The sequence below is a fragment of the Arachis hypogaea genome, chromosome 8 (genome assembly GCF_003086295.3).
Source record: "Arachis hypogaea cultivar Tifrunner chromosome 8, arahy.Tifrunner.gnm2.J5K5, whole genome shotgun sequence".
Taxonomy (NCBI): Eukaryota; Viridiplantae; Streptophyta; class Magnoliopsida; order Fabales; family Fabaceae; genus Arachis; species Arachis hypogaea.
In genome coordinates, this window is record NC_092043.1 from 51,441,208 (window position 1) to 51,465,409 (window position 24,202).

Genomic DNA, 24,202 nt, shown 5'->3' on the forward strand with positions numbered 1-24,202 from the left:
AAAATGAGTATTAAAAATAATAAAAAATTAAAATATTCAATTTGCTAGTGATTAAAATAAATCTAAACTATTTTAATGGAAAAAAAAATTGTAACGAATGAACTATGAAGAAGTAAGAAGAACTACAAAGAATTATTGTGAATGTAATAATTATTGGTATTCTTTTTATAAAAGAAAATGAAGGGTAGAATTGGTAAAAAAAAAATAATTTTTTTACCTAATTTTCTAAAGACAATAAGCAACCATGAACGTAAAATGCAGAAGCTACAAATTTTAGCTTCTCCTAAACGTGCGTTTATAAGCATAATCAATTCTGCGTTCAGGAAGATAAAAATGGCCAAACATAAAAGTAAAGCTTTCAAAAAGTTCAAACGTGCTTCTCTCCTTCCCAAAGTGTTTGCCAAACACATAATATTACATGAGCACACAATAATACACCCGTAAGGCAGTAACAAAACCTCGATCCTGATTTAGACATCTATTTCTGGACCTTTACTCAATCAATCATATCAAAGAGATCCACGTTGCAGTAATTAAAGCTAATTCCTAATGCGATAAGCTGTTTCTCTTACAGTTAGTCATCTTTGTTGAAGCTGAAACGCAAATACAAATTATGAAATAGTTTGGGGAAAAGCAATCAATTAGCAGGGGAAGGGGAAGGGGAAGGGGAAGATGAAGATTGATTAAGACGCAAGAAGCCGAACTTGTTGATAAGCTCATTGGCTATGAGCTGGTTAGCACTGTCTGTGGGGTGGTACTCATCCCAGAATACGTACTTGCTTCTGTCTTTGCAGAGCCTTGAAGCTGGTAAGCAGGTGAGAGCGGGTCGTATCCTCCCAAATGAGCAACAAGGTGAATCTGAGTTTTCAAAACCATACTTGTTTGGGTTGGAAATGACATCGCTGACAACATCGTAAGCATCTCCAAATCTGAAGCTTGAATTGGCAAGTTGTTTCCCCAAGTCGTCCATCAATTTGGCTGCAGCTTTGTTGAAGCTAAGGGCCAGGGTGTTGGTTCTCTGTTGGCAGCCCCCGGAGGCGGAGGACGAAAGCACCCTCTGAAGGGGGATGCAGCCCATTGGGCCCAGCCCAAAGACCATCAGCTGCCTTGCACCCAATGCGTGCAGAGCCGTGAGTTGGGCTCTCAGTGTTTGTATCAGGTATTGTATGAAGGTATCATCATTGTAAGTCCATGAGTCCCTGTATACGGGCATCAAGTAGTTGTTTATGAAGTCATTGCTGCCCAGTGCAACCACATACCTTGCTTCCTTGAAAAACTTGTCTGCCTCCTCTTTCCCGATTTTCTCTCTTATTAGTTCTTGTGTCCCCTCGAACAGCTCAATTTGTTTGTAGAGAGAGAACCTCTGAATCTGCGATGCAAGAAGCAACAATCAGTATGAGTGAGAATATAATATAATAATTCATCCATCCATTAATTGGCTTACAAAATAGGTGCCTGTGTCATTCAAAATGCCGCCCCCTCCAGAAGCATAATTGAGGCCATTGTGCAAAATATCATCTTCAGTCAAGGATGGGTCCAAGAAAGGAGGAGGCCTTGGAAGGCCCATTTGATCCCCAATGATATCGGCAACAGTGCGCCCATTGGAGAACCTGCCATTCGGGAGCCCGTTTCCGAAATCAATGCCGTACCACGGCAAGCTAGCCTGAGCGAGGCTCTTGGACAGGTACTTGTTGTTTCCAACATCCGACAGTGAGTCCCCAAATATGAATTGCACTGTCCTGCACTCGCATCCTTCTAACACTAGGCTTGCTGCTACTACTATCACACCCACCGCTGCCACCACCAACTTATTCTTCATCTTTCTCTCTCTCACAAATGTTGCATGCTTAGTTAGGACCTTTTCAATATATATGAACATGATGATGATGACGTCCACTGCCAGATTGTTGGATAAACCAACTGCAACTATATTACTACTCATTCAAACCTACTGCAACTACCCCGGCCCCGCCTCGGATATTCACTCATACTTTTTAATTTGTTAATTATGGTAAGTGCACCCAACTCCCACACCCCTCCCCCATTGCTTCCAAAACCTCCCTTCCTTTTAAATAATCGTCTACAATCTTGTTCAACCATGCATAATCTGTTACGCTGGAGTGTTGGACCAAATATCTTCTTAAAATGGGCCACTGCGCCAATGCCTTTATGTTGTTCAGCAGCGCACATTGTGATTTTTGCTTTTCACAGGAATCGGAACCCATTTTCTTTCTAGCAATTTCTCTTTTCTTTCCCTTAAAATTTGTCCAACCATTTTTTATAAACTAGTTATTGATTAAAAAAGAATTGATTTCCTAAAAGATTATTATTATTATTATTATTATTCCAGAAAAAATAACGAAAATGTAGCAGCATGATATGCATTAAAATTACATAAATTGAAAGCAAGATAAACATAATCTATATTCAAAGTTCCAAGTCAAATAAATAAATAAAGAGTGTTAAGTCGTCCAAATTTAACTCTAGGGATTTAAGTTCAACATGTTGGTGGCAGAAATCAAACCAAGAGTTAAACCAAAAAAAAGAAACAAAAACAAAATAAGCTAATATATATGAATGTATATTTTCATTATTTTGTTGAGATTATATATGAAGACATACACTAACAGCTCAAAATAAGCTAATATGCAAAGTATCAATCTCTACTATTCTCTAGCCACTTAGCTTAATTACTTACAAAAAGCTAGCTAAGCTAACGCTGAAACTAGCTCATCTACCAACAATAATAACCACACCATGGATTCATATTCTTAGTGATATATAGATAGCGCAAAAAAGCTAACAAGCCAAGCTAGGGTAGGATATATACCTGCCTAATTAAAGGGGTTTGTTAAAGTGAGAATGAGGATCATGATGTTTGGTTGCACTGGCTGCTTCCTCCTCTTGTTGTAGTTGGCTTTAAAGCATGCTTGTCTTAGCCTTTTGGTGTGGTCTCCAGTTGCAAGTATTCTGCTGCTCTCATCCTCATCAACTCCCTCCTCCTGCTGCTGCTGCAGATTGTTGATTAGGGTTTGAAGACTCATGAGCTTCCTGTGAGGCCACCTCTGAATGCCTAAGTCCCTCCACCTTCTCTTGAGATGTATGAGACCCACCTTGAGGTGTCTCGCCGCTTCTGCTATGGGCATGTAGAAGCACTCAGAAATGCTCTTCCTTGTTAAGCCCTTCTTATCCTTACCCTTATCCTTGCTCATTTCCTTCCATGCATTATCCACGTATTCATTCTCTGCATTATCACTTTCTTCATCACAACGCTCTACAACATCCATATCAAATTCAAACTTAGTTAAAACCAACCAACCTTGCATGCTACTTAATATTGGATGAGTGGGAAGAGGAGGAGGAGTAGTAGCACTAGCATCATATAAAATGTCATGAAAGTAACGAGACTCCATCATCATAGGGCGGGACCCAATCTACTCCATCGTACCCACCGTTACCGTTGGCATAATAAAAACTAACTATACGGTATAAATTCAATTTTTCAATGACTTAATAATGCTAAGTAATGCTAAGTGTCCAATCATTTTTTAAACCAAATTTTTAATTAAGTTTTCGTACGCTCTTTTTTTCCAAATACAGGTGACATACACTTTCTTCTTCTTTTGTTATTGTGGTCTTTTTTTTTCTCTTTTTTGTTATCGTCGTCGTCATCATCATCTTTTTTTTATGCGCTTTTTATTATTGTAGTCTTATTCTTCTTTTTCCTCTTTGTTATTCAGTCTCATCATTTTCTTTATTTACGCGCTTCTTTCTTTAACATTGTTGTCATCATCGTTACTGACACTACTACTGTAGTTGCTACCGCCACTTCTTCTTCTTCTTTTTCTTTCTTCTTTCTTTTTTTCCTTCTCATCCTTTTTTATTATCATCGTCCTCGTCCTCGTCGTTTTTTTCTTCTTCTTCTCTCAACCAATGAAATACAAATATTACATAAATTTTGGTATACAAGACAAAAATCTTAGAGTATAGCACATAAATTTTGATGTGCAGTACATAAATTTTTAGAAGACTACATACTAAAAATATTGACTCACCCAATAAATAAAATACATTGACAACAAAAGTTTGTGTGCTAGATATAAATATTTGTATATTACACCAATGTAATACACACAACATATAAATTTTGGTGCAAAAATTTAGTGCATAGCACAAAAATTTTGATGTGCAGCACAAAATTATTTTGAGGACTACGTATTCAAAATATTGACTCATCCAACTAACAAAATATATTTGTAGCAAAAATTTGTGTGTTATATACAAAAATCTGTATATTATACTAATGAAACACGTGCAATACATAAATTTTGGTGTACATCACAAAAATTTTGGTGCATAGAATAAAAATTTTGATGTATAGTATAAAAATTTTTAGAAGACTATATACACAGAATATTGACTCACCCAACTGATAAAATATATTTTTGCAGCAAAAATTTGTCTGCTATGTGTAAATTTTTATGTGTTATATCAATAAATTTGTGTTATATGTAAATTTTGTTGTGATATGCTTCAAAAACTTGTCTATTGTATCAATAAAGTTTTATGTTCTCCGATCAAAATTTATATGCTGCAGAAAGTGCGAAAAATAAAAAAAATAGTGACGTATGTACATATATTTTTTTCTGTTGGACTTTACATCAACTTAATTAGATTTAATTATAAAAATTCTTGTATATGTAACATTACTCTTAATTTTTATATAATAAAATAGATAAAGAAGAGGAATTACTAAACTTGTCATGATTTGTAGTGACCTGGTGTGATATGTGGTATTGATTTGTTTAACTTTAGAGTTATGATTGCGATTAAGTTTAGATTTTATGTTTATTGTAAAAATTGTGTATGAGCATGGAAAAGAATATAAAAGTAGAGAAATCAAGAAGGAATTAGGAATTAAATTTGTATAATAATGAGACTCAATGGATACGATGTTATAGTTTTCTATTTCAATAATGCTAGGGAACCAACTCTAAGCTAAGAATCAGCCAAATGCCTTTAGATAAATCTAAAATCTCTACGTAGATGGTACTTGTGCTAGGCATTAGGATATTTCTTCTACTAAGTATTAGAATGTTTTTTTTTCATACTAAATAGATGTTCTTTTATATATTTTTTAAATGATTTACTGCAGCCGTAGAGAGGAAGTGGGTTCCGTAGAGATTTCACCGTGATTCTAGCCAAGAATACCTCAACGTATCTCTTCACACTTAAATTTGGCATTAAAACTAATTAATAACAAATATTTTAATATATAAATAAATAAAATTAATTAAAATCATTATAAATAATTAAGTTGTTTAATTTTTGGCTGATTACTTCTTGGTTCTATATACTTTTCCTTTCTATTTATATAAACACTAACCCTAACAGAATCAAAATGCTGTTCTAACTAACTATACAACTCAGCATGTGCAATAAAATCTACTACTAACAATTTTTTATACAAAGAAAAATAACAACCTGCACTAACAAATTCTAACTAATAGAATAAATAATAATTTGCAAAAATAATAATATTAAGTAACACCCTCCCGTGATATAAGCTTGGATTATTGGAAGAGAAGAGGTCGAACAATCCAAGCTTATATTAGAGTACCCTGCACTAAAAAGCCCGGGAGCAAGTGGTTTTGTGAGAATATTAGCAGCTTGATTGTTGGTAGAATGGAAAGGAGATGGGTCAACTTTTCTTGTAATTTGTCACAGACAATATGGCAATCGGTTTCGATATGTTTTGTACGTTCATGAGACACATGATTAAAAGCAATGTAGATAGCTGAATTACTATCACAATACAAATTAATAGACTTTCGTGATTGGAACATTAAGATCTTGGAGAATATAGCTAAGCTATTTATCTTCTTAGGTGACTAGAGCTAAAGCTCGATATTCTGGTTCTAAAGAGGAGGCTGCAACTGTTAATTATTTCTTACTCTTTCAAGTAACTAATGATGATCCTAGATAAAAGCAATATGCAGAGATTGACCTTCTAGAATAAACACAACCAACTCAATCAGAATCAGAGAAACCTGTAAGGTGTAAATCAAAATCTGCATAGAAGAATAGACCTATAGCAAGAGAACTCTTTATATAATGCAGCACTTTATGCACTGCCTTCAAGTGTTCATTAGTAGCACAATCTAAAAACTAGCTTAGCTTTCTAATGAAATAGCTTATATTAGGTCTAGTATTTGATATATATAAAAGTTTGCTTACAATCCTTCTATACTGACTAGAATCAATGAGCAATTCTCTAGCACCTTTACTAAGTTTTGCTTCATAATCAATAGGAGTGGTGGCTGGTTTGCAACCTCCAAATCCTATTTTCTTAAGTAAGTCAAAAACATATTTTCTTTGATATAAAGCAATTTTTGTCATGAAGAACACCCTTGATTCGAAAACTGTCCTGAAGAACACCCTTGACTGATTCAATTTCACTTAGGCCATTTTCTGCTAATACTAAGTCATCCACATACACTAGAATTATTATGAATCCAAGTGATGTGATCTTGGTGAATAAATTGTAATCCGATTTTCATTAAGTGAATTTCAGCTCAAGTAGAACTAATTTGAACTTACAATTTCATTGTTTACTAGCTTGTTTTAATCTATACAAGAATTTTTCAAGCTTGTAAACTTGACCTGGTGAGGCTTCTAAACCTGGAGGCACCTTCATATAGATCTCTTCATCAAGCTCACCAAACATTATGTTGACATTGATTTGTTTAAGGTGCCAACCTTTCACTGTAGCAATAGCCTGTACCACGCACTCTCAAAGTCCCTAGCTTTACTACAAGATTGAAGGTGTCTCGATAGTCAACACCAGCCACTTGTGTAAATCATTTGGTAACAAGTCTTGCCTTATGCCTCTCCATTGTGCCAGTGGGTGATATTTAGTGTAAAATACCTATTTACAACCAATAGCTCTCTTTTCCATTGGTTAAGAAGTTAGATTCCATGTCTTGTTTTCTTCTAAAGCAGTTAGTTCAGCTTTTATTGCCTCTTGCCAATAGGTTTGAATGATTTCATCGTCATAGGTTTTAGGCTTTAAATTCTGAATAGTAACAAAAAATGCAAGATACATAGGAAAAAATTTAGTATAAGACAAAACATTAGAGAGAGGATACTTTGAGTAGTAAACTGTGATAAAGATGGAATAATGTTAATGGTTTGACATTCATAGTCCTGCAAGTAGGCAGGAGGTTTTGTTTGCCTAGTTGATCTCTTCACATAAGTAATTTCAAGTATAATGGAGGATTAAGGAAAAATAGCAGAATTATTAGTTGAAAGCTCTTCATGTGATGCCGATGTTGATTTTAAATGATCATAAATTTCAGTATAAGGTAGCATTTCTTCATTTTCATTTAATTCAGATAATGCATCATCATTTTGATGACTAACATTTGGATGATGCAAGCTTGGCTGAGAAGCTGCATCATCTGTGTTTAAAACTTAGATCTTAGTCCCTTCCAAAAATTCATAATAAAAAAGATAAGATGCATTGTGAGATGAAATAGAAGAATTTTAAGAATTTTTATCATTGGAATTATTGGAGTGACAGTAGGAAAAACAATTCTCATGAAATTGGACATCCCGAGATAAGAAAATCTCTTGAGTCTACAAATCAGAGTAGGTAATCCTTTGTTCTCTCCTTGAATCCAAGATGCAAATACTTTCTTACCCTTGGATCTAGCTTGCATATATGTCTTGCAAGGCTGCTAGCATATGCTAAACAACCAAAGACTTTGAGAAGGGAAATATTTGACAAAGTCTTATAAAGAATTTGATATAGAGACTTATCTTTTAAGAAAGGAGTAGACAAATGATTAATCAAGTAAACTGCATGAGCAACACTGTAATTCTAAAAGATTTTGGCAAATGGGCATGAAACATGATAGTTCTAGCCACAATGAGAATAATGTGTTGATACTTTTGCTCAACAATCTCATTCTACTGTGATGTCTCTTCACATGTCCTTTGATGAGTTATGCCATTAGAATTGTAACTAAGCATTAAAAATTCAGGTCTATTATCAGTGCGACTTATTTTAACTATTGCATTAAATTGAGTTTTAGCAAAAATGACAAAATTCTTAACCAATGATGAAGCTTCTGCCTTAGTTTTCATGAATAAAATTCAAGTGAATTGAGAACAATCATCCATTAGAGTAAGGAAATAACGTTTTTCAGTAAAGGAGGGAATGAAAACAGGTTCCCAAATATCACTATGAATAAGATCAAGTACACTAGAACTAACAGAAAATGGTAAGCGTTTTTGTTTGCCAAGATGGCATGAATGACATGGTTTCGAATTCTTTGAACAGCCGATAAACTCAAAATTCTTTTGTAATACAATTATCCTATAATGAGATGGATGTCCTAATCTAATATGCCACAAAGATTGAGAAAACTGGCTGTGAGAAATTGCCGTGATGTGAGGGAGAGCTTTAACTTCTTTGTGCAAAATGTATAAACCATCAAAATTGTTAGATGCACCAATCATATTCAAGGTGTGCAGATCCTGTATCTCACAAGCCTTGTCAGTTAAATTCATTTTGCAATGTAAACATGCAATAAGTTTTGAAACAGAGATGAATTTGAAATTAAATGTAGGAATAATGAACAATGCATTAGTGAGAAAAAGATTATCAGAAAATATAATGGTACCTATGATACAGTTGGTAGTGAGTGCTCCATTAGGTAATTTAACAATAATTAGATCAACTTTGAAATAATTTTAAAAATCAACCAAGTTACATGACACATGATCAGTAGCTCCAGTATTGAGAACCCATGGCTTATGTTTTTCTGTCAAAATATTTAAAGCCTTGACATGAGAATCAAAATGTAAAATCTGTACCATTCTACATTTATGAGAAGAATGATTAGTTTTGGCTGAAATTTGGTTAACACTGTGAGAATGAGCCACATCTTGTTTGCAAAACAAGGCCAAAAGAGCTTCCAATTGCTCTAGAATGAATTCATTAATGGTTGGTTCACTTCTAACCAATTGTTGAGCACTGAGATCATCACTGTCATCTTTAGTAGTGTCTGCTGCAGCCATACAATTATAAAAACATCTGGACAGGAGTCTTTTTCTCAAATCGATGTTTGAAGTTGGGTGGATATCCATGCTTCTTATAACAATTATCCACAATGTGTCTTCATTTTCCACAGTGAGTGCACTGGAATTTATTTTGGCTTTGCCCCCTTTTGAAACTGATTTCTGCCTCCTTTTGTTTTTCCTTTCCTATCAGATTGAGAAGAGGCTGCCAAAATCTTAGCATCCAAGGCATTATCAAAGCTGAAGAGCTATTTCTCTTGCTGAGTGATCTTTAACAGAATTTTGTTCACACTAGGCAAGTCATCTATGAGCATGACCTGTGACTTAACAGTGGAATATTGCTCTCCAAGACCACGCAAAAAATTTGTGACTCTATCCTCTTCCCTGTGTTGCCTAACAATGCCTAACCCACATTCACATTTGACACAATCACAGCCAGGTGTCGTTCTAAAATCATGAATTTCTTTCCAAGGATTTTTCAGTTTGTCAAAATAAGTAGTTATAAAACACTCTGATAATAATGATGTTTAAGGCAATGTTCTGAAAATCGGTTTGAACCGACCGGTCGAACTGGTCGAACCGTGAACCGGACGTTGAAGCGATTCGGATAATAAGGAAAACCGCAAAATTTGAAAATCGGTGTTGAACTGACGAACCAGCCGGTTACCGGTCGGTCGAACCGAATCGGGACCCGGCCGGTTTTTTAACCTTGCAGCAAAACGCCGCCGTTTTGTGTTTTGGGAACCCTAATTCCCTTTACCCCTTCGCAGCTCCCACTTTCGTCCAGCACTCCAGATGCTCTGCACTCCATCGTCCCACAGAAGAGTGAAGATAGAGCAACACCCACGACTCCATGAGGCCGCCACGACCCACCACAGTTCAGCAAGGGTCAGACTTCAGAGAGAGTGAGACTGTGAGAGACATAGAGAACGCCTGAAGCCCTCAATGCACTCACCTCCGTCGCGCCTTCAGCACCGTCACGCCGTCAGCAGCGTCGCGCCGTCAGCTCCGTGGCGCCGTTGGGTTCGTCGCGCCTTCAGATACCTCGCGCAGTCAGCACCGTCCGCCGTCAGCTCTGTCGCGCACTCAGCTCCATTGCGCCCTCAGCCACTTCACATGTCACCTCCGTCGAGCTCTGCCTCTGAGAAAGCAATAGAGAAGCGTTGAAGCATTGAAAAAATTAAAGCCTGAAGTCCTTCGAGCTCTGAGAGAAAGTAATAGATTTCCTCATTTCCAGGTAATTTTTAATTTAGTGATTCTGATTCTGATGAACTGAACTCTGATTCTGATACTGATTCTGATGAAAAAAAATTATAGAGAATCCTGAGTGCTTTTTTTCTGAAAATTATAGAGAATCACCTGATGTCATGCGAGCTTTACTTGATCTTGTTACATTGCATTGCAAGGTTAATAATTTAGATTCAGTTGAGGCAATGAAAGAAATACACTTATATAGAGATCGAAAGGAAAGCTTTGATAGGCCTGAAGCTGTTCCAGCTGCAAAAAAACTTCAACCTGGTAATAATATCTGTTTGATAATAAGCTTTAGTTATTTACTTATTTTATGTTTTGGTTTCCTTAATTTGATAACTAATACTTGAGATATGGGATTGTAATTTGTAGATGAATGGTGGAGATTGTTTGGTAGTTCTGCTCCATGTTTACAAAAAATTGTAGTTCGCATTCTTAGCCAAGCATATGCTTCTTCAGGGTGTGAAAGGAATTGGAGTCTTTTTTATCAAATTCATACAACAAGAAGGAATAGATTGGAGCATGATAGGCTAAATGATATTGTGTATGTTACATATAATTTGCGTCTTAAATCCAGGTAATCTATATTTCATCCTTTCATTTCATATCATTAGATTTTGTATAGCTAATATACTAGGCTTATCATCTATTGTATTTAATTTGTTAGGAATGAAAGAAAAAAAAGAAAGCAAAAGTCGCAATATGATCCAATCGATATTGAAACTATTGATAAGGTTGATTGTTGGGTGACGGAAGAGGTTGTTGAAAAAGAGCCTGATCTTCCAAGTAATATTGAAGACTTGCTTCGTGAGTATTATAGTTTATTGATCAGACAATAAATTACAATAGCTTTTATCTTTAATTTATTGATAATGTGTTATATTTTCTTAGATGAGATTGATGCTGATTTAGATCAAGGTGGTAGTGGTGGTAGTACTAGTACATTTTATGCTGCACCACTTGCTTTTTCTGGTCCAAGTAGTGGAAATGAAGGTGATGAAATCAGTGAGGTAAATCTGCAGTAAATTATGGAGGATTTTGATGATTGATGACAAACTTGGATCATTTTGATGCTGCTATGTTATGTTTGATTGGTTGTTTGTTGACTTTTGAACTTTGAATTTATATTTGAATGAGATTATAACATTTGGTTTATGTAGTACTTTTAATTTGAATGATATTTTAAAATTTAGATTAGACTATAATTATATTTTCATGTGCTTATTTATATTTTATTTATTATTTTATTATAAATCGATTTTTACGGTTCAACCACGGTCAAACCGGTTGAATCTATGAACCAGTAAACCAGTGTTTAGAACGGTTCGATGACCGGTTCGGTTTTCAAAACCTTGGTTTAAGGTCATTCCATAATTCATATCCTATATTATTTCAAAGAACACTCTGATAGATGTCTGAACTATGGGAGAGATTAATCCAAACAATTACATGTGTGTTGTATCGTTGCCATGCCTTAAAATTGGGATCACTTTTCTCAATAAATACAATACTACAATTTACTATTTATACAAGCACTAACTCTAACAAAATTGCATTGCTGCTCTAACTAACTATACAACTCAGCATGTGCAACAAAATCGATTACTAACAAATTTTTGTACAAAGAAAAATAACAATTTGCACTAACAAATTCTAACTAACAGAATAAATAATAATTGGTAAGAATAATAATATTAGGTAACATTTATCATTTTTTTATTTTCTCATCTATTACGATTATAACCACTTTTTATAACAATAAAATATGGTGTAACTCTTAGTTGAGTTTAACTGTTTTTAAAAATTATTTTTTTTATAACTTTGGTCTGAAACATTTCCAAAAGCATAAATGATAGATCAACGCTACTAAGATAGGATTAATAGTAGTGATGTACGTAAGAAAGTTTTTCTTGCTTCATTATTGTTATTTTCAAAATCCAATTCTTTTGCATGCATATATCCTCCATTCCTTCTTAATCAGTATCACGGGGTATGCAACAATCTACAACTAGACTATAGTATATAATATATATAAGAGCATTCTTTAAGCTATAAATTTCTCTCTGATAAGCCGGAATCATTTGAATTGATTCTGATGCTTCAGTCATTATATATATGAATAATAACCAATATTATATACCATTTATGGATCTTAAAAGCTGAAAACAACAATGCTGAACGACTAATTTTGGAAAGCAAAAGTTTGGCTATTTCTTTTACTTTATTTTCCCTCCTTCTTGATAAAAAACGGTCAGATACTTCTTTTACTTTAATACAGCTCTAAAGTGGTGGGTTACAAAGAGTCCCTCACTACTACTGTTGGCTATGTTCTTAGAACAAATATTTGTGATTTGTCCCACTCCTCGTTCAATGTTTAACAAGCTAATAAGTAACCAAACATTGGAACAAATGAAGATACTTTATTTTTCTTTGGGTTATATTATATATATATATTGATTCTAGTATTGTCAAAATATTGCTAAGAAAAGCTATTACTAAATATATGAAAAAATGTGACTTTAATTTTAACACTTACATAACTGTGTAATCACTATATATATATATATATATATATATATATATATATATTAGATTTTATGATATCAATACTCATATTAGTTATGGTAGGTATATAAGTGTTATTAAAATTATATCTTTTTATATTTTAATAATATATTTTTTTAAATTAAAAAGATATTGTTAAATAATAAAAAAATATTATTTTAATTTTAACGGTTAGAAACAAGAGATTAAACTGGAGAAAGAAATTGTATATTATTGAGTGTATTCAAGTTGTTTGCAATGATATAATATAGAATGATATTTATAGGTGCTAAGAGAATCGAAATAATAAAGACGTAATATCCTATAATAAATATTCAGATATGCTAAATAATGTTAATTGATCTTAATTGATCCTAATTATATTCTAACATCCCCCCTCAAATTCAAGTGGCAACTTGAGTTTAAAACTTGTTGAAAACAACGAATATAACGGGACTGCCGGAAGGAAGCGCAGATGGAACTGCCGCTTGTCTAAAGGAAGCGCAGACATAACTGCCGCTTGTTTGAAGGAAGCTCAGACGGAACTGCCATAAAGAAATGCAAACAGAACTACCTCAAAAAAACACAGACAAAATGCAGACGGAACTGCTATGAGAGAACGCAGATGGAACTGCCACAAGAAAACGCAGACGAAACTAGGGATGACAAGCGGGGAAGCCCGCCCTGCCCCCGCCCCGCCCCGCCTAGTGAGGCGGTCCTAGAATCCTAGCCCGCCCCGCCTAATTGCAGGCTGGCGGGCTGGCGGGCTAAGCCTGCCAAAGCTCCTTTTTTTTTTACTATTAACTACTAAGTAATATATATAATTTTACAATCATATTAATAAATTTATAATTTCTAACGGCATAAAAAATTATATTTTTTATATTCACAAACATTAAAGTCTTTATAATTATAAATATCTAATAAATATAATTATAAACCAAATTTTCATTCAAAATATAAGTATAAATATTCTCTCCAAAATAAAATAAACATAACCCAAAACATAATTATAAATATTGTCTCCAAAATAACATAAACATAATTCAAAACACTCAATTTTTATCTTCATACTCTTGTAAGTTAGGTTGGGGGAAGTTAGATTTTGGCAAAAAAATTGCAAAAATATCCCCTCACTAAAAAAAATCTTCCCCCGCCCCGCCGAAACCCGCCAAAGCCCGCGGTTTAAGCGGTGCGGGTTAGGCGGACTTTTGCTATTTGGCGGTCCCAATTTTCCAGCCCAGCCCGCCTTTTTTGACGGGTTACACGGGTCGGCCCGGCGGGTTTAGGCCCGTTTGCCACCCCTAGACGAAACTGACGAAAGATAGAGAAAACTATATGATTTCTCATGAGAATAGGTGAGCAGCGGATGACAATTGTGTTTGATCATTCGGCTCGGAAAAACACAAGGCAGAGAGAACATGCTAGTCGGTAAGGTGAAAAAGTATCAAAGGAGTGACAAAAAGTAAAGGAAAATGGCATAGAAAAAAAGTGCAAAAACTACGGTTATTTTATCGCAAGGAAAACAACCTATCATCTTCAAGAAGGATAAATACCATGTTAGAAACAAAAGACTAAACTGGAGAAAGGAATTGTATATTATTGAGTGTCCACTTGACTTTCTTTTATTTAGTAAGGGTTAACTAAGTGGGAGCAGTGAACAATTCTCATCACCAGTGATAAGGATAACTAGGACAGAATTTCCAGTTCTTATACCTTGCAAGGTGTTCATGATAATTAATTTACTTTCTTGCCAATTTATTCCCTTATTCGCTATTTCAAAAACCCAAAAAGATACTCTTCCATACCCAATAATAAATACACCTTTCTGCAATTCCTTGAGAGACGATCCGAGATTTAAATACTTCGGTTATAAATTTTATTGGGTTTTGTTACTTGTGATAACCAAAGTTTTTGTACGAAAGGATTCTTGTTGGTTTAGAAACTATACTTATATCGAGATTTTATTTGTGAAATTAGGTGCTAAGAGAATCAAAATAATAAAAACGTAATATCTTATAATAATTATTCAGATATATTAATTAATGCTAATTGATCTTAATTGATTCTAATTATATTCTAACACTAACAATATTTTTTAAGGTATGGTAACCACCATACATACATATATATATATATATATATATATAAAGAAAAATACGGTAAGAGATAAGAAATTAGAGATAAGAAATTAGAGAATATTACAAGATAGTTGAGTTGAGTGTGGCCATCATGGATAAGCGAGAAAATAAGTTGAAGTAAAACTAAATTTAGTTACCACCTTAAAGATATGTATCATGGCAATTTATTCTTCGAAAAATTAAATTATGGTATTTCAGTAGTGCTTGTTTGTAGAGATTGAAATTGAACTTCAGTATTATATTTGGTGGTTAGAGACTCATATTAAAATTTTAATATCAGGACACAAAAATTCAGTCGCTTTAATATCTCTAAAAAGTAGGAATAGAAGAGATTGAAATTTTTGAGACAAAAACTTTAATAATTTTTTTTTTCAAAAATACTTTCATTTAACTTTTTAAACTCTAAATATATCCCTTATTTAGACATAACTCAGTCTAAAATATTTTATACCAAATACAATAAAACATAATATTTGACATAAGTCAATCCAATATATTTTATACCAAACACAATACAATCTAAAATATTTTACACCAAACACAATACAAATACTTAATTTAATTTCAATCTCAGTCTCTCTTTCAAACAAAACCTAAAAAATATATTACATGCTATACTTTATTTCTCTAAAGATTAAATCATTTATATATTAAATGTAATAATTTGATCTTCTAAATACTAAAGTGTTAAATAAAAATACTTTAAAAACTAAATTGTTATTATTTTTTTTAATGACTAAATTGTTATAATGTAAATTCTTAAGGACTAATAAAAAATATTAAGAATAATATGTTAAATTATAAATTCAATGACTAAAGTGAATTTTTAGTAATAAAGAAAATAAAGGAAAAACATAAGAGATCAGACTTAGAAGGCTAATAAACGTTTCTTTAAAACTTTGAAGGGAGGGTTTTGGGACTAAGGCAATACCACAGAGAGGTGAGAAAAGCATAAAGGAGTTCCATTAAGCACAAGAAACCAAGACTATATAGGATTTTCCATTGCATGGAGTGAAGAGCTTGGACTTCTAAAGATTGTTAACATAAAGAAAGTGAAGTGCTTGGTAACATAAAAGCCTGTGTCTGTTTTTTTTTTTTTTTTTTTTTGGTTCCTCTTCCCCACCTTCTTCCACAATTCTCTTCTTTTAATGACTTTCTTATCTCTTTGTGGCAATAGCATTCTATACTAATCCCTTACTTCTACCTTTTATTTTCATTACCATGTCACTAATGTTATTTGGGCTAGAGACTCTAAGTATGTGACTAATTTTAATTTGTTTGATATGCTCTTCAACCAAAATTTTCCTTTTTGTTATTCTTACCGTCCTCATGTCACATTTTGGAGACTTATTAGCAGCGGTTAGAAAATTCATTTCCTAGGGGGTAGACATTCCATGATTAAAAAAAAAAAGGAGAGGGGGGGTGGAGGGGAATCCTATCCATGTTTAATGGTTTCTTTTTTCACCAGATACAGAGGAAGAGATGCATTGGATTAGTGACTTTGTTTCAGATCATTCTCAATTTTGTAGGTAGTTTCCAACATAACAGCCCTTTTAAGGAATTGACATATTTGATTATCAAGAACCAACGTATTATATGACTCTTGTGAAAATGTAATCACTTGTTATCACACTTAGAAAAATATTTTATTCTTTTATTAAATATTTTAGGAGTGTCTGTGTCATATACAATAGTAGATAACCGAATGACAATCTAAAATTCTTTGATGCTAATACAAGTTGTGCATTGGCAATAAAATAAAAACTGAGAAGGGTGCTTGGTGGTTGAATAATTTGAATTAGAAAATTATGCGGAGAGAAGGATAGATCATAGATGTCATTCATTGGCATATATGCTTTGAAGATATGGTACAAGGGACATGTCAGCAAATGTCATATGACGTGGCAGGCTAATAAAGTGTTTCTTGGGAATTTTGTTTGGTAAAAGGAGCAAGGCAAATGATAGGGATGTGGGGAAACTGAATGAAAAGATACTTGGCTTCCCAAGAATGTTGTTCCAATTTTAACTTTTGTTCAAACCTGTCAGAGTCTTCTAAAACAGCCTTATATATTGCTTCTATAGATTACGATGCTTATGATTGAGGTGAATCTAACACAGTAACACTTCCCTACATGCTCTGGGCTGCTTCTGCTTTATGCTTTTATTCTTCCAAATCCCACAGAAGATAAAACTGCTGCAAGGTTTGCTATTCTTGGAGGCCAAGGCCATGAGCAATAACTGCAAATAGGCAAGTTACTTAACCTCATACACCATTACCTCCTCACTCCTCTTCTCTTCTTTTCCTTCATATTCCACCACAGCATAAACCAAACATGATTCTCTATACTTTCAGAGGATTCTTTATCTTAGTTTGTGTTATTGGGGTGTTAGCTTCTCAACCATGCATGGTTTCTGGCCTGAGAAGCCAAGATCTTGCTCTGAAATGGGATAAAGGGCGATCACGCATCTTAAAGGCAGTTACGGTGGAAGATTTGCAATCCAAGCTGGATGTGGCACCTGCTCCTTCAATGACCTTTGATCCTAATCAATCAAACAAGAGGACAGTTAAGAAGGGTTCAGATCCCATTCACAACAGAAGTTGACATGCCATGAGAAATGGCTACTGAGCTTCTCCCAAATGCAAAGACAAGACAATTGTTCTTTGCTAGCCTTGTTAACCGTTTTCTAGGGGAGGTTCGTTGGTTTCCTACGTTCTTTTTCTCATTTGTTTTCTTTTTTTCTTTTACTTCTATTATCTGTCAGGTGAAGAACTGCTGCTGAATCCAAACTTTGAGGCATCATTTCTGTTAGAGTAGAGAAACCATAGGTATTGACCAATAGTTGGATAGTGTGATGACTGATGATATTGTTAGATCTGAAATTACAGAATATAGCGAAATTTTCATTTTCTCTCTCTTTCTTTTCTTCCTTTTCTAAATATGAAAGGAATATATATATATATATATATATATATATATATATATATATGAATTTTGCTCTAGTGAAGCCGGCACTTGTTTGTTCCCAACTCATACTATTGTGTTCCTACCCTGCATATGCACAATGCGGTTCCCATCTCCGAACGGCTTATTTAGCAGCATTTTACTCCCATACTTGTTCCATGCAATTCCCATGTGACATCAACTCACATGGAAAATGCACTTCTTGATCATCAGTTTCATGACTAATACCGACTCCAGAGGGAGAATAATAAGCACTGATCATTTGTAAATATATCAACTTTTTTTCTTTGGTAATTTGCCTAAAATTTAGATAGCAAGAGAAAGGGTATATACTCGTCGAGTTAAAAAAAATAATAATAAGACAAAAAATAATGCTTTTCCCCCATCAGCAAGATGGACTATTCAGTGAAATACAGAGACAAGGGAGAGAAGGAGGCTTTTGACAGTGGCCTAAAAGGGAAAAACAAACTAGATCTCCGTGACTCTCTCTCTCCAATTGGTATGTTGAGTAAGACCAAGGTCAGAAAGTTCAAGCACAGTTTCAGTCTGTCTTAACCGGAAGTTGAGATCTCCGGTATCTGCTCTTCCTGTGCAAATCGAACTTCACTGAAGAAATCTTACGTGCAACATCCTGCCAAATCATATTTACTGCATCCCCAGGCTTGGATGGATATTGATACTCAAAGTGATGAGTGATATCCTTCAATATTTTCCACATCTTGGTCCACTCCTCGCGCTTGATTGAATGGAGGAGATTCAGCAGGAAACCTTTCTTTATAGCATCCGAGGCACGGACAAAAATGGAAAAATATGAGTAGTTCAAGACATCTTCAAAGGGTAGCTCGATTTCATCGCTAATGATCACAGGAACACAGTGGCTTACTATTGCATCAAAGAGGCGATTGGAGGACGGGGTATCTCCAGCAATGTTCAGGCAGAATTTTGATTGGGACATTCCATGGCTTGCCTGATTGATTCCATTTCCTCCTATGCTCCCAAATGCAAAATGCACATCTTTCTCATCTTTTAGAAGGTAATACAGCTCTTGGCGAATGGCTCCTCCCTAACATTTCAACATTATGTTTTAATCAATCAAGATGAAGACTGACTGATGTGACTGATCTCGAAATAGTATGATAAAAATTGATAATATTGATGGAACAAGCTTCTTTGTTGCTGTTGATGATGGGGTTATAAACTAATAATTATGATGATGTAACAGCGCCAAAAATCACATCATTACAAAAATGATCAGAACAGCAATCTTAAGCATGTGTTATAGTATTCCATCAGTTTGATCCTAAACCATGCCTATAGATGTCAAAGAAAGATAACTCAATAAAATAATCCAGAAAACAACCATTCAAGTTCTTTCACGACAATTCTCATATTGGCAGTACAAAAATGTAATAATCTCATGCACAAAATCAAAATTGAAGGCTGTCACATATGCTATAATGATCCAACCTGTGCTGATTCAAGCTCTATGTGTCTGCATATGCATTTAATGTTTCACTGAATCAGCTTGGTCACACTACTATTGCTTCTCCATTGCTTTCTTAGATTCAATAGAACTAAACTACCAGTGGAAAATGATGCATATTTAGATGGAAATAATTTGCCTATAGTCTACATCTTGGAGTATACGAATATGAAGTAGAAATAGTGCCACCAATTGCTGACAGTTGAAGTTTATTATTTGTTCTTTAGTTGATAGTTTAAAATGTGAGAGAACAAGGGCAAACAGATTGTAGCTAAAAGGGGCAGCATAAAAGGATGCATTTGTTGGCATTTTCATTTTCAGTCCTGTTTTTCTAGATTTTGTGAAGGAAAAAAAAAAGAAAACAATGAAAGCAATAAAATACTCTTTTCTGTGTTCATATCCTGTTCTCACTTTTTCTTTCACAAAATACTGAAAATTAAAAAAAAATGAAAATAAAAACACAAATCAAATGCACTGTAATATTTTTTATGCATCAGTTGTTTATGCTCATACTAGATTTCTTACAAACTGGGGGGCTTTTAGTTTTTAATTATTCCTGTTGCTTACTTGTCCTGTTTTTGAGTTAGACTTAGAGGGGAATGAAGGGAAAGTAGGGTATAGTATATACTTCCCCCATGTTTGGGAGTGTTGTGAAAAATTAAAAAGAGATGTGAGATTTTCCATGAATCCTCAAAACACTCCTCAAGTTGATATGAGAATTTCCTTAAATTGGGGGACTTGGTAAACTGTCCATCTTAAACATCCACTTAAGGGTAAGGTTAAACCCTCCAATCTCCCTCTTTTCCTTATCCTTCCTTGCTGTTTGATACCTTCCCTTTCCTTTTTCTAATTACTCCAAAACAAAAACTATGAAGCTAAAGCAACTTAACATTATATGCCAATGCATAATAAAATATAACAGGCATTTTCCTATCCATGAATGAGCATAATCAACTACCAATTAAGTCATGAATGTAGTTATCACTTGCGAGTAAAAGAAGGGAATGGAATTGCATCAAAAGCCAATGCTAGAATATCCTCTTTTCATAAAATAAACCAGTGATGTTATATATAGGTCACACGAGTGTAGTAGGAACTCACATCTTTCCTGTATATTGCACCCTGAAAATACACCAGCGTGGAGCGTTCATTATATGAAGCTGATTTAGCTCTTGGTACGGTGCTTACTAGATGCCTATAGGGAGCTATTATATCTTTCTTCACATTTGCTAATTCAACAGGGTACCTTCCAAAATCGGCAAGCACAAGCATAGCAGATCCCAATTTTTTCCTTGCGTCTAGCAGGCTGTTAGGATGGTGGGCTACAATTAGATGATCCTTCCCCCCCGAGCGCTTCCATTCTTTCCGGCCCATCAGAAACCTTACCAACTTGTCTTGCAACATTATGTTAACACTAACTTTTTCACCTTCACGGAGCTTGGAATGCCGATTGTAACTCAAAGATGAGAAAAATGGCACAAAAATTACATCTGCCTGACTTGAATCATGCACTCTAATTGCGGTGTGAGGTTGGCCAGGTTTTGCATTGTTTGATGACAGAAGATCAAGTGTGAGCCAATATTCTATACTGTGCTGTAGATTCAATCCACCAGGATAGTGGGGGATATATTTGAGGTCGTCAATCACTGGCCAAGTTTGATTTACACTTCCCTTCCAACCTAATAACCCAAAGTGAAATTCTGGAGGCAAATCATACATGAATACTCTCAATGGGTCAGATGTCACACTCATCTGCTGTCCTAAAGAACTTGTTTTCTGGCTTGAATTTGGAACTCGACAATCGGATTCTCCATGTTTTTGCAACTGAAGCTTCAAGTCTCCGGAAGGGTCATGAGGGAGTACAAGTTTTTCCCTCTTGAAATTGGGCATGAAGTAAAGTGATGTGTTATTGACCAGAATAAGCTCTAACACCGATCTAGGTATCAAAGAATGGCTGCTGAACTGGAATAGGAAAAGAAAAGATACGACCAAAAGGAACATGGAGACGAGCATCAAGCAAAATATAAACCTCGAGTGAATGAGTCCCTTCTCCCACATCTTTTTTATTAACAAGACAAATGTCAAATTAAAGCAATATCCCAGGCAATGCAGCAAATAGATAGAGCTGATTAAAGGGTATTTATTTCCCCAAACTCACAAAGCAAAGACCTCGACCCATTAATGTTGTCTCAAGCTTCCAAATGCTGATGAAGAAGATCTCCAACAAGTTCATCACCAAGTTTCAGTAACATTCGACACGCAAAGCAGTAGCAAGATCCCAGCTTCTTGTGCAACGCATTGATTGATTCAACCAAGAAAGCCTTTGAATCTCAACAACCTATATATAATATACATAATGTTGAGCTTAGTCAAAACTAGTAATAAACAAAACCCAGCAAAAAAAATTAAACTAAACAGAAAAAGTCTCAGCTTTGAGCATTTAGCATTCAGCAAGCAAGCATTTTCCAGGTAACAAGGTTGATATGAGAAAGGCAAGAAAATATTTGAGCTGAAGAAAACAAGAATCGAAGAAAAATCGGCATCTGGGTATTCAAGAAAAAAGTATACCGGAAGAGGGTAGATGAAGATGCAGCTCCGCACTCACTCCATCATTCACCGGTGCTCTCATCTTTGCATTCTAACAACAGATAGTTAAAAAAGATAGAGAGTCAACCTTTACTGAACAGAGTTTTTCTTTCTTTTCTTTTCTGTTTTGGACGGTGAACAGTTTTCTGACTTTTCTCTGGCTTTTGATCGGGAATTCGGGATGCGAGGAGGGCCAACGTGTGGAAGATGTCATCTACATTTGATCATAATTTATTTATTTTCGTATTCATATATAATATTCATATTTATTTATGCGGGGATTTATTTATTTTGGGTAATGGTTTTTTGAGGAATTACAATACTCATACAATAATCTACAATCCTCCTACATAAATACTAGGCAAAGTATTTGAATATATATTTAATTCAAATATATATAAGGATTTGATGGAACTATCAAATATATTTAAAAAATAATAAATAGTCATTTCAAACTATCCAATATTTAGACCTCACAATTATAATTATTATTTGATAAAAATAATTAATTGTTAAATTTTTTATGATAATTCCATAAATATTCATCTCTTTTTTTCTTTCTTTTACATCTTTTCATAACAACCATTATTTCGGCTGGAATAATATTTTTAGATTAAAAAATATTTTCATATTCAATAACTCGTAATTTAAAATTTATCGACGACAACTGTAATAATAGCGTCGAAGACAACAAAAGTGTCTGCTTCTCTTTTACGCTTTCTGCTTTACGATTCCTCTCTCTCTCTCGCTTCCTGTTAGACCCAACGGCAGCAGTGGCGACCTTCCTCGCCATCACACTCTCCTTCTCCTCCTTTACTTTCTTCGTTCTTTTTCTCTTACTTTATTGCCTCTGTTATCTCCCGTCTCCCCCTCCCTCTCTCCCTCGCTCGTCATTCTCTTTCCTTCCCTTCATGTCTCTCTCTTCGGCAGCTATGAAGCACGGACACTTCGCTGAGTTACTGTGTCCACGTGTCAGACACATTTCGGACACAACACTCGTCGACACTCGTCCGATACGCGTGTCTGTTGTGTCCAACCGTGTCTTAATAAAAAATAAAAAATTCTTCTCCGGACACGCCTGGACACACCTAAATACCATCACGTGTCAGCGTGTCCAGTCTTATTCTTAACATATATTCTTAAAATAAATTTAGATATAATATATATTATTATTTATTAAAACATAAAAATATCTTAATATCAATAAAATATCAAAATATCATTATGATTTATCTAAAAAATACTTTACATTTTATATGTATGCGTGTTCCCGTGTCATGTAAGATTTTAAAATTTGCGTGTCGGCATGTCTCGTGTCGTGTCATGTCCCGTGTCCGTGTCAGTATTTATGCATCATAGTTCGGCAGTGACAAGGAATAGATCTAGATGTACTCTCTCTCTCTCTCTCTCTCTCTCTCCCTCTCTCTCTCTCTCTCTCTCTCTCTCTCACTCTCTCTCTCTCTCTCTCTCTCTCTCTCTCTCTCTCTCTCTCTCTCTCTATTTTTATTTTTTTGAGTTCGAAATCGTTGCCTTCAACATCGTTGTGTTCATCTTTTCGTGGTTGAAGGCAGAACAGTGTCGTCAACATTGATGTCATCGAAGAGGATCGAGACGGAGCTATGGCTGTGGGCAGTAGGTTGGGTGGTGGCTCCATAGAGCCTCCCACCAGAATACGTGTTCCGACATTTAGGTAGATTGGTTCTTGAAATTCCAATTACAAAATTTGAATTTGCAGAGGTTGTAGTAAGATACAACTATCTGAGAAAGGTGGGAGTAAAAGAGTAGATTTGGTGAGATGATGGATTTTGCAGCGAAAGTAGTGGTAGTTATGGAACGAAGATGAAGAAGGAAGAGAAAAAGAGGAGATATTTACAGAATTGGTCATTTTTATCAAACAAAACTTATCTTATATAGATATAACTTTAGTTTTAATTTTTCATAGTCAATTTTATCAGTTTTCGAATATTTCGTGGTCAGAAATGACTATTTACTCTTTAAAAAATTGTCTCAAATTATTTTTTTATATTTACTAATGAGCAATAATGTTTTTTAAAAATTAGTTCTAATCTCAAATCCAATTAAATCTTTTTTTTTGTACTAAAGGTCTCCTCCTCGGATTTTTGTGGTCGCTTTGTTATTATATCTTTTTT

At 34.6% G+C, this 24,202-nt stretch overlaps 3 protein-coding genes across 3 annotated transcripts; 1 reads left to right on the top strand and 2 right to left on the bottom strand.

Annotated features, from left to right (window-relative positions):
* Window positions 1–334: 334 nt before the first annotated feature.
* LOC112708249 (GDSL esterase/lipase At1g74460) lies at window positions 335–2,224 on the bottom strand. Its single transcript, XM_025760427.3, has 2 exons — window positions 1,445–2,224; window positions 335–1,369 (listed from the first exon to the last, which is right to left on the bottom strand). Exons 1-2 carry the CDS (start codon window positions 1,940–1,942, stop codon window positions 638–640), a joined length of 1,230 nt encoding a protein of 409 aa, XP_025616212.1. The 5' UTR covers window positions 1,943–2,224; the 3' UTR covers window positions 335–637.
* Window positions 2,225–8,201: 5,977 nt separating this feature from the next.
* On the top strand, window positions 8,202–11,516 carry LOC114924387 (uncharacterized). The gene is made up of 4 exons (XM_029288797.2): window positions 8,202–10,602; window positions 10,708–10,912; window positions 11,003–11,142; window positions 11,227–11,516. Exons 1-4 carry the CDS (start codon window positions 10,452–10,454, stop codon window positions 11,358–11,360), a joined length of 630 nt encoding a protein of 209 aa, XP_029144630.1. The 5' UTR covers window positions 8,202–10,451; the 3' UTR covers window positions 11,361–11,516.
* Window positions 11,517–18,244: 6,728 nt separating this feature from the next.
* LOC112708250 (probable arabinosyltransferase ARAD1) lies at window positions 18,245–22,394 on the bottom strand. The gene is made up of 3 exons (XM_025760428.3): window positions 22,035–22,394; window positions 20,568–21,804; window positions 18,245–19,046 (listed from the first exon to the last, which is right to left on the bottom strand). Exons 2-3 carry the CDS (start codon window positions 21,522–21,524, stop codon window positions 18,525–18,527), a joined length of 1,479 nt encoding a protein of 492 aa, XP_025616213.1. The 5' UTR covers window positions 21,525–21,804; window positions 22,035–22,394; the 3' UTR covers window positions 18,245–18,524.
* Between the last annotated feature and the right edge of the window lie 1,808 nt (window positions 22,395–24,202).

Bases quoted from the DNA above. Each gene is read 5' to 3' on its own strand.
- LOC114924387 (XM_029288797.2), top strand. From the start codon at position 10,452: ATGCGAGCTTTACTTGATCTTGTTACATTGCATTGCAAGGTTAATAAT. The intron at 10,603-10,707 runs GTAATAATATCT...TGTAATTTGTAG, and splicing joins TGCAAAAAAACTTCAACCTG to ATGAATGGTGGAGATTGTTT. The intron at 11,143-11,226 runs GTGAGTATTATA...ATATTTTCTTAG, and splicing joins TAATATTGAAGACTTGCTTC to ATGAGATTGATGCTGATTTA.
- LOC112708250 (XM_025760428.3), bottom strand. From the start codon at position 21,524: ATGTGGGAGAAGGGACTCATTCACTCGAGGTTTATATTTTGCTTGATG. The intron at 19,047-20,567 runs GTGAGTTCCTAC...TTGAAATGTTAG, and splicing joins GTGCAATATACAGGAAAGAT to GGAGGAGCCATTCGCCAAGA.
- LOC112708249 (XM_025760427.3), bottom strand. From the start codon at position 1,942: ATGAGTAGTAATATAGTTGCAGTTGGTTTATCCAACAATCTGGCAGTG. The intron at 1,370-1,444 runs GTAAGCCAATTA...CTTGCATCGCAG, and splicing joins ATGACACAGGCACCTATTTT to ATTCAGAGGTTCTCTCTCTA.